We start from the raw sequence: 10,778 nt of genomic DNA, 5'->3' as shown, positions 1-10,778 counted from the left end.
TTCTCCCGGGCCAGTGCCGAGCACCATGGACAAATTCCGATCTTCTGATCTTCTTTTAATGAGGGGAGAAAGCTCCGCCGAGCCTCGTGATCCAGCTGATGCCCGAGCGATGGACTCGTTACAGACCAACAGGAAGGAAAACCAACACGTTAGCAGTCGGAGTGATCCACTTCATTTCCGTCTTCTGCACTTCAAATAAATCGGGAAGCTAAATTTAAGCTGCTCTGAGGAGCTCATCGGCAGCTCAGTACCTTGCGCTGCAAAGGGAGGACAGCCCTGTCTCCCCCGTGCACCATCCAGCTCCTGCAGCCAGACACACACGGAATGGGCATCAGGTAAGGTGCTCCTGCCACAGCAGACCAAGGCCACTCGCGCCGACGTGAATGAAAGTACACTCTAGAGTGGTTATGGTGGAAAGGCCATGTAACACCGCATAACTAACCTGTTCCTGCCCAAATACTGAGGTTTCTCCATCCTTCAGATTGTATACCCAGGATCAATCCAAGTAAGTTCCTGCACGCACATCTATTTGAATTACTTTAGTAAGTCAGACCACTACTCTTGTGCAAAACTTTTTATTAAAAAGAGAAAGGGTTCTTTGTAACAAAAAGCAGATACAATGCTAATAATAAAATTTAACTTTTCAAAGATTTCAATAAACCAGATGTGAATTTTTGACAAAGACTATGTCTCAAGTTTAGAAAGTCTTATTCTTACACCTGAAAACACAGCCAATACATCTGTCAATTATGACTCCTTAATTATAAACCCCACTTTTCAGTTGGGAGATTTACCAGTACATTATCAAGTTTTAACATGCAGCATCCATGATGAAGCTGTAAATAATTCAAAATAATGTTGCTAGAATGCTTAGATTTCTACAGAACCTTTCACATTTCATAGCTTTAACAGTTTTCCTTCCAACTCTCATGAACCAACATTAAAAGTTACATTCCCCTGTATATATATATAAAAACCTCAGCTTAAAAAAAAAACCCATCTCTCTCAGGTGACATAAAAAGAATTTTCAAGAACCCCACAGTTTCGCTTTAGAAATAACACTTGAAAAATATCTTTACAGGGAAAAATAAAAATCCAGGCTTTACCTTTTCTTCGCTTTTATGTGCATGTGTATTATGGACATCACTTTACAGTGAAGATCTTGCCCTTAGTGACTACCTTCCTGCTTGTCAAAACCAAGCAGGCAGCAAGGAAGAAACAGCATGTAAGCTTGCTCAGTTACCCATCCTGGAGCATCAACAAGTGACAGCTGTCAGAATCTGAGGTACCTCACACTTCCTCCACAGCACTAGGACCAAGCTGAGGCCTCTCCCACACACGCCAAAAACAGACTTAACGAGTAGCATTAAGAATGAACCTGACATTTCCCAGTAGTTCAAGCTGATCAATACTTCAAAGGGATACTGCAGTCACTTCATGCAAAAAGCTGTCTGTTCACATAAATAGCCTCTGCATCAGTACCATATACTAGGCATGGTCCAAGAACATCTAAACTATTCACAGACAAAGTCTGATTTGGAATTAGGTTGGTGATTTCCATGCGGTCTTTGGTCGGATCGTTGCTTAGCCAGGCACTTACTACAGACTGGTTAATGGTACTGTGAGAAAGATAGGCAGTGCTTCTTCCTCCTGAAGGAAAGAGGGAAGACAAGAAAGTAAGTTTCCATTTAGTTTATAGATTCTCAGAATCTGGAGAAACACAGTAGATACGGGTCAGGCATAATGGAAATAAAATTTTACATTTCAGTCAGTTTTCAGATTAGTTGAGATGTCTGTCATTTCTTTGGTCATTTCTTTCTTTTTAAGGAAAAAATAGCATAAAAAAATCAAGTACTTGAAGTGATTACAGAAACCTTCTACCAGCTCTGCAGTCAGTTGAGACAAATCACAACAGCTATGTACTCATCTCACTGAACAGACAGCGTAAGGACCTGCAAGTTTTTCTAGCCAGATACTAAAGCAAGGACAGAAGAACAAAGGTCTTTTTAAATTGTTTTGCTCTTTTTGGGGTTTTCAGCTTTGCTTCAGTAACACTTATTCCCTACTGCTCCTCCTCCCTACTTACTCTGCAGCAAGTGACATACCTATATTTGACTTTGAATTTTTCCACATAATATTTTACATTCAAATTCGAGTCTCACACTATGAGAACTGTCATTCAGCATAAAATTAGCAGGTGTCTGAAGTGATGCTGAAAGACTTATACTTCATATACTTGAAAACATGCAGAGTGCAACTTGAATCAGTAATCCTATCATTTTCATACATAAAACTTTATTTTGAATGACAACTTTGAGGCCAAAGGCAGCAGGTGACAACTGAAAGTTTCCACCCAATTTGCAGTCTAAAGTAGCAAGCCCTTAGCAGTCTTTGTGATTAAAATGTGAAAATAAATGTTTATATTAAGTCAGTATCATAACTTTAAAATCCTGCCACCATGCAAAAGGATAGTTTCATTCACTGAAAGTTCCAATTATTACCCTGCATTGTATATTCATAATTCCACTCTCATTAACCTATCAATTATTTTGATATTCTAACTTAGTGCCTCAGAGACTCAGTAATGTCAGTCAGGCTGCCTCTGTCTCTTTTCTACATACAGATGATTTTTAAGTGAACACAATCTATCTTTGAGATCATAGATGTGCCCCTTCACACACTGGCCAGAGAGTAGCAGATTAAAAAAACCCAAACCAGACTACAAAAACCCCTGTGCAACTGTTTGCCGTATAAGTAGTTTTCCTCAAGTGCCTATCAGGGCTTGCTCTCTAAGAAAAGAAAGCTGCTTTTAATTTTCTGTATTGTGTTATTAATTGGGTCATGTGAGAACACTGACTGTAATGATGTTACCAGCTGACAAATTCAGTGCAGATGGACTTCAAAAATTCTTACCTTGATGAAGAAAAGATGGTTTTTCAGATACACTTGTGGAAGTATCCCAGTGCCAAAGAGATCCGTCTTCAGAACATGTAAATAAATGATCAGGGTCGGAGGGATGGAAGTGAACTTCCCACACTGGAAGTATCAAACAAAACCACTTCAGAACAAGTCTCAAGTACTTCAATCAATGCATTGGATAGTGTGATACAGACATGCATTTACAAGAACCCATGCTTCCATCAAAACCTTTCATTTCTAATTGTGTGTGGGTAGGAAACCCAAAGCCCTATCCTAAGTTATATACTGCAGTTTTCCCTCAGCTGGCAGGGGGGAAGGGGGAAAGAAAAAAGGAAGAAAAAAAAATTAAAAGACGCTATTTTGTTGCATTTTCAGTACTGTGAAAATTGTTAAAGTCTTATCTGAATCCAGGCATTCTGCATACTACCATGTATCCCTGCTATTAAGTTTAAATCTGCACACAGCATGCATTCCTTCCCAGGACACACATTATTTTTTGTCTAAATACCACAACTGCAGAAGACATTTAAGTCAGTAAAATTTAAGATCAAGAAATATTTTTACTCCTTTAATGTAATTGTAGCATCAAATCACAAAATTTTCAGCATAAAATTAATTGTCACCTTGTTCATGTAGTTACCAGAAAAGTGAGCTGTTTCAGCACTGTGGAGGCACCAAATGAAAGCTGAGTCTCCCCTTCCTCCTGTTTAAGTCAGTATCTGCATTCTGCTTTACTCATCTGCCTAACACAGCACCAGCTTCCATGACTATTTATACACCTACCCTGCTAGAAACACGGCCATTCTGTTCAAATGCATCTAACAGCTCATTAAAGAATTGCTTACAGTCTACTTTCAGTTTAGACAGAGCTCACTTTTAGGTAAGAACAGTCTCCTATACAGAGAAGGAAGCCAACTGGATGAAAACACATGGAGTAGTAGTAAGTATCTTGGGAAGGGTATAGAGACGAAGGTTATGGAGGGATACAGAGTGAGGAAGGCTAAGGAGAACCTGGACCTGAACATGGCAAGATGAAAAGAAGTAGCAGGAAGGACATCTACAGGTGTGTCAGCCAGAAACAGAAGGTCAAAGAAGGTTTATGTCTTCCAATAATCAATGCTGGAGAACTGGTAACACCGGAGAGGAGAACGTTGAGCTATTCAACTTTCTTGCCTCAATCTTCAATGGCAACCTCTCTTCCCATACCTCTCAAGTGGGTGGGCTGCAAGACAGGGCCTGGGGGAGCAAAGTCCTTCCCGCTACAAGAGAAGCTTGAGTTCATTATCACCTAAGGAACCCGAATGTACATAAATCTACGTAATGCATCCCAGAGAAGGAAGTGGATGATGTAGTTGCCCAGCCACTCTCCAAACCTGAAAAGCTATGGCAGCCAGGTGAAGTACTAAGGGACTGGAAAAAGGGAAAAATGGGCACAAACCCATGTTTTAAAAGGGTAGAAAGGAAGGCCCTGAGAATTACCAACCTGTCAGCCTTGCCTCTGGTCCTGGGAAAAAGATGGAGCAAATCCTCCTAGAAGCTATGCTAAAACACATGAAGGACAGGGAGCAATTCAAGATAGCCAGCATGGCCTCACCAAGAGCACGTTCCACCTGAAAAACTTAGAGACCTTCCCTGAGGGAGTGACATCAGTGGACAACTGAAGGGCTATATATGCTATTTATCTGGACTTCTGTAAGGCCTTTGAGACCATCTCCCACATCCTTTTAAATTGGAGAGATATGGGTTTGATGTGTGGACTGTTCAATGGATGAGTTGATGATGATGGTTGGATGGTCCCATCCATGAGGCAGTAACAGTTCAGCGTCCAGAGGGATGTTGATGTAACTGTGTCCCACAGGGGTCAATACTGTGACCAGTGCCATTTAATGACTTCATCAATGATATGGACAGTGGGATCAAGTGCATCCTCAGCAATTCTCCAGACAACACCAAACTGAGTGGTGTGGCTGATACACCTGAAATACAGGATGCCATCCAGAGGAATCTGGACAAGATTGAGAAGTGGGACTATAAGAACCTCATGCAGTTTACCAAGATGAAGTGCAGGGTGCTGCAGCTGGGTCCAGGCAACCCCTGGTATCAACACAGGCCGAGGATGAACAGATGGAGAGCAGCCCTGCCCAGAAGGACTTGGGGTGCTGGTGGATGAGAGGCTGGACATGACCCAGTCATGTGCACTTGGATCCCAGAGAGCTAACTGTATCATGGGCTGTCTCAAAAGCAGCATGGCCAGCAGGGTGAGGGAGGGGATTCTGCACCTCTGGTTTGCCCTTGTGAGACCAAACCTGGAGTGCATCGGGCTCTGGAGACCCCAGTAAAAGGACAGGGATCTGTTGGGAGTGAATCCAGAGGAGGGACACAAAGATGATCAGGAGGCTGGAACATCTCTCCTATGAGGAAAGGCTGAGAGAGTTGGGATCATTCAGCCTAGAGAAGACAAGGCTCCAAGGAGTCCTCACAGCAGTTTTCCAGTACGTGAAGGAAGCCTACAAGCAAGCTGGAGAAGGACTTCTTATAAGGGCATGTAGCGATAGGTCAAAGGGGAATGGCCTTAAACTGACAGAGTAGGTTTAGATTGGGTATTACGAAGGAATTCTTTACTGTGAGGGTGGTGAGGCACTGGAACAGCTTGCCCAGAGAAGTTGTGAATGCCTCATCCCTGGAGATGTTCAACGCCAGGTTGGATGGGCCTCTGAGCAACCTGGTCTAGTAAAAGGTGTCCCTACCCTTGGCAGGGGAGGTTGGACATAAATGAGCTTTAAGGTCCCTTCTAACCCAAACCATTCTGAGTCAATGAAGCAGCAAGTATGTGATTGTTTTCTACCACAGTCACAACACCTTATTTTTACAGAAACCAGAAAATTCTCTAAAATGCCACCTTCTTCTCCCCCCTCCATTTCAGATACTTACTTTCTGCTTCATGAGCATTTAGCAGGGACACTGGCATAGTACCCTGCCTGATGTCCCATATACTCAGCATTCCATCCTGGCCCCCTGTGGCCACAATATGCTGCTGATTGGGATGCCTATCCACACAGTGCAATGGAACTCTGTCACCTGCCCTGCAAAGAGAAAAAACAACCAAATAACCCAAACATTTATTTTTTATTTAGCTCCTATTTTCCCCTTCTTAATCCCTAGGAGCATTGACAAGTGAGGTACCAGTATCGACAGCACCTTCAATTTCTGCAGCATCTGACCACCCCAGGCTGAAGGCACATGACATCTACTGGAAACCAGAGGTATGGCAATAACATGAAGCTACAATCGCATGAGGATCAGGTTCTGTGCCTTACGGTACACATCTGACATCAACACAGCACCTGACAGCTTTACAGGAGTGAGAGAGCCTTGCATGCAAATAAAACTCTACATATACCTACAATAATAATAATAATATTCTGAGGCATGATGTAATTATAGTTTTAGTATATACTAAGAGTTAAAAAGGGAAACTGGGCACTAACAAAATCAGGTACCTAAACCACAGTCTATGAACAGCAATGGGAATTATTACACAGACAACAACAGGATTGAAATCTAGCTCATTTTGTTTTCTCACAGTACCTTGTAAGGTACAAAGTTACGATTCAAATATATTCCAAATGCCAGAAAGCTTACATTAGGCCTGTGAAGAAAAGCAAATATTAACAGGCAAAAAGTTTTGGGTTGAGGATTGAAAGTTTTTTCCTCAAAAAAGAGAAGTGTACAGGTGTAATAGTCGCTCAAAAGTTAAATCATAAAACAGACCAGCTAAGCACAATGCTTAATCACAACAGTGGTTCAGCCATTAAGTAGTCTGCTTTTGCTTATTTGAATACCAAAGAAATTAAAATCCTTTTTTAAAAAAATCAGTAATTTATCATCCTGTTGTTAGGAAGCTATTAGGAAAGACTTGAATCCAATTATATAAAGTAGCACATGCTTTTCAGTAAGTAAGTAAAAAAAGTAGAAGTCTTACAAAGAAAATATTTGAGATGGTTCATTTCTTTGCTGCCTGAAGTCCCATATTTTTAACTGTCCAATTGAATTTACTGTCAAGATCTCAGTTGTGCGAAGGAAAGTCACTGCATGGAGTGTACTGCTGTCTGCATTGTCTGCAAGAGATGAGGAAAACATTCAGGTAAACCTATGGAATGCTAGTCTCCATTTAATGGGAACAAAATAACTCTTAATAGACAACAGAACACAGCTACTTAAACATGTTCATAATCTCTGCAGTTTCAGAGTCAGAGACAGTCCAGTATCTGCAAATACCCTGTGAAAGAGGAGCCTTTGCTTACTACATCAAACACTACTGAGACATACCTGTAAGAATCTGTATTAAATTAGCTCTGGTGATTACAGAACTACTTGTTGATTTGTAAGATTTCTTTTTGTAGTTCCTAGAAGAAGAATCAATTCAGCCAAGTTCATGGTTTTCAGAAGTTTTCTTTATATGCCCAGCACCTACTGACAGGAAGCAGTTATAGAGCTTTTCATAATGGAGTTCTGAACACAAAAAACAGTAACTCTGGCTGAGAACATTAAGCAACTGTATGCAGAAACACTTAATTCACCAACTTTTAGACCTTTTCTGAACTGCCAGTGTGCTATCAAGTTAAACTTGAATTTTGCTGTGCTTGTTAACAACTAAATAGCAAGGCTCTTTTTTTTCAGGTCCTTTTCTCCAGTGCTTCTTTTTGTCAGAGTAATTTACAATGTCAAACAATTCACAGCTTTGACGTGAAACTTTTGAGGCCTTCTGAAAAAACACACTATTTTCTTTTATTTCTGTTACTATATATAAACTTTTCATCTTTATTATGACAGGGCATCTTCGTTAAGTCTACTTTGACCTCAAATATTTTATAATTCTTTGTGTAAGCCCGTACTGAAAATATATGCAAATTATTATCTTTCTGCATAAGATGGAAACATTTTCTGATATTCACACAAAAAAGTTACATCTATGCCTGGTTACAGATATTTGAATGACTTTTCTGCCTACTGTTTAAATGAAAGCAGAGACGAAGAAAAAACTCACTGAAACACCATTAAAAAGAAATGTTAGATTACTGAACACTGAGGTTCTAGAGGATTTAAAGTTTTATGACAGACTAACACTAAGTGGTTTAGCAATGATACACCTTTATGGCTCCAAACGTTTTTACATAATCTCTAACTTTAGAGGTTTTTTCCTACCTTAACTGCCTACAAACCTGTGCACTTTGTACTGTACTCTTAAATCCACTAAACAATAACAAAAATACCAAGGCATTCCTTGACAACTGTTGAATGAGGTACAAGAGTTCTATCTTCCTGTTAAGAATTCAGCTTAGTGCCTGGGAAATGTCAAGGTGTCACTGAATTGGGAACCAGTTAAACAGATTGCTTATACCACAGAACTCCATCCTGAAGTACCTGAGAGCATCTTCCAAGATATTCTCTTGTCCCTCTCCAACTTTTACTGTGAAACCATGAACTTAAAAATACCTGGATGAATACAGAAATATATCTGAAATATGCTTTAAGTATTTGAATTCTGGAGGGGTATAGGAATAATCTGGAAGAAACATGTTCAACCTGGAATACTGAAATCAATTTTCAACTAACTTTTTTGTTTTGTTATAATAGGCTGAAAACCAAACAACCCCCTCCAAACAACTAATTTAAACAGATATTTGACATACCTATAGTTCTTACTGCATCTTTTTGGTCAGCTCTGAAGAGATTTATTCTACCATCTTCTCCAACAGTGACAATTTCTGGGTTGTTGCAGACGACTCCAGTACAGGCTGCTCCACCACAAGAAGTGTCTTGATCCACGTGATAATGGGCTTTCTCCCACCGATGGTTGGCAGATAACGTCTAAATAGTAACCAGACGTGAAATTATGGTCTTAAAAAATGAACCTGATAGAACAAAGCTTTCAGAATACTCATGAAACCAGAAACAAGCTCCAGGAAAGCCACACTATCTCATGGGAATGAGAGCCTCCTATAGAGATATGAATCAAGAGATCTAAATTTTCATCAACTCTTAAGCACACAACCCTTCCACAAAACGTTAATTATTTCTTATCTGAACCACCATTTTCACATGATCTAGCAATTAGAAAGAACACAATGGACTATAAAATGTCTTTCACTAGACTGATGTCTTCAATCTTTCCTCAGGACAGGGGAAAAGAACTGAGGCCCTTAGAAAATAAAAGGTCAGATTCAGATCTTGATTGCAAAGAACTTAGTTTATTTTAGGTACCACACCAAATTATTAACAGACATTTGCCTTTATTGTGTCATTGTAAGCATATACAGTAATTATGAATTTGTTTTCAGTGATTTATATTCAAAACAGAAGACTACAGAGTTTACATATCTTCCTTCACATGACACTCATGAGAATTCATTCATAATTTGTTAAAATTGAACATGAGTCATTTAGTTCAAGAATGCAAAAACTCTGATAAGGCAGGTACAAGTCCTTTAATACCCACTGCCCCAAAATACTCCAATCTCTTAAAAGTATCAGTTTTCAATGAATGGGCTGTTTGGTTACAGATACGGGAGGAGATACCCCAATCTCACTCTGGAATCTAGTTTACGTAGCATGTGCGCAAAACATTTTTTTCTTTCCTTGTATGTATAAAGTCAGAGCTTTTTTTAACAGACTTTAAAAAGAACTATTTTTAGCAGTCAAATGTTTCTTATGCTAAGATCAAAGTGACTGGTATTACAGAGAATAGCATCTTAAACCCAGTGCATGTTACATACCTGGTTATTTTGATGATGACGGAATATAGTTACAGTTCCTGTTGATGAGGCAACCACGATTCTTTCTTGATCCAAAAACTAGACAGAGATAATAAGAATACTATTAGTCAATGTTAGTACCAAGGTGATAACTTTGATTTTAGAGTAACCTACATTACTGGTAGGTCGAGGGGAAAAAAAAGAAACCCACAAAGCAATACTGATCGGTTTTGTCCTTTTCTTTCATAAGAATATTTGGCCAATCTCACCATTTTGACAGCGCACTCTCACTTAACTTCTCCTAAGTGACAAGCCCTTAAAAAATACGGATCTGTTCAACACAGCTATTTTACCTGCATATCCATAACATCACCGTTGTGCTGGATATCACACAGCAGATGAGGTTCTCCATGATATTCACCATTGAGGCCCGCATTTCCAAGGTCGCCAGCAGACCAAATGGAGACCCTATTATCCTGAACGGAAACGACACCACATTCACTCGAAAATGCTTTTGAAAGTACCTAGCGATAAGCCTCAGCCAGGGAAAGCAATAGGCTGCGGGCTGCGCACCGTTCCTGAGGAAGCCGCCGCCGGCCGGAGGGAAGCGCTCGCCCAGGGGAATAACGCTGCCCTGCGGCGGGGCGGCCCCACGGCTTCTTTGGGGACACGAGCACGGCACGATCAGCGAAGGGGGGGACTGCCGAGCCAGGCAGTGCTCACGGCCAGCTCCGGCCCCGCTCTCCCGCACCAAGCGGCGGAGGCGCGGGGGACCGAGGCGGCGTGGGGTGCCGCCGCCGCCGCCCGCCCCGCGCCCCGGCAGGAAGGTCGCGCCACGCCTCCGGGCTCGCCCAGCCAGTACCTCGTTGTCCCAGGAGCCGGTGGCGAAGAGGTCGGGGGGCTGGAGCGCGGCGGCGGGCAGGGGCCGCCAGCGCGTCCGGCTGATCTTCTGCGACACGAACTTGGCGCTCACGTCCTCCATGGCCGCGCCCGCCCCGCGCCCGCTCCCGCCCGCCCCGCGCCGCGCGCGCTGATTGGCTGCGGCGCGACGGCGAGCGCGGAGGGACAGGCCGGGGGCGCGCGCGGGCGGGCCGTGCCGGGAGC

At 41.8% G+C, this 10,778-nt stretch overlaps 1 protein-coding gene across 1 annotated transcript; it reads right to left on the bottom strand.

Annotated features, from left to right (window-relative positions):
* Positions 1-559: 559 nt before the first annotated feature.
* NUP43 (nucleoporin 43) lies at positions 560-10,691 on the bottom strand. Its single transcript, XM_069010683.1, has 8 exons — positions 10,537-10,691; positions 10,028-10,150; positions 9,696-9,773; positions 8,613-8,790; positions 6,902-7,037; positions 5,851-6,002; positions 2,914-3,036; positions 560-1,650 (listed from the first exon to the last, which is right to left on the bottom strand). The coding sequence occupies exons 1-8, from the start codon at positions 10,654-10,656 to the stop codon at positions 1,436-1,438; spliced, it is 1,125 nt and encodes a 374-aa protein (XP_068866784.1). The 5' UTR covers positions 10,657-10,691; the 3' UTR covers positions 560-1,435.
* Positions 10,692-10,778: the final 87 nt, after the last annotated feature.

Source organism: Aphelocoma coerulescens, chromosome 3 (assembly GCF_041296385.1).
Source record: "Aphelocoma coerulescens isolate FSJ_1873_10779 chromosome 3, UR_Acoe_1.0, whole genome shotgun sequence".
NCBI classification, from domain to species: Eukaryota; Metazoa; Chordata; class Aves; order Passeriformes; family Corvidae; genus Aphelocoma; species Aphelocoma coerulescens.
The sequence above is the reverse complement of the archived record's forward strand: the minus strand, read 5'-3'. Positions and strand labels throughout refer to the sequence as shown.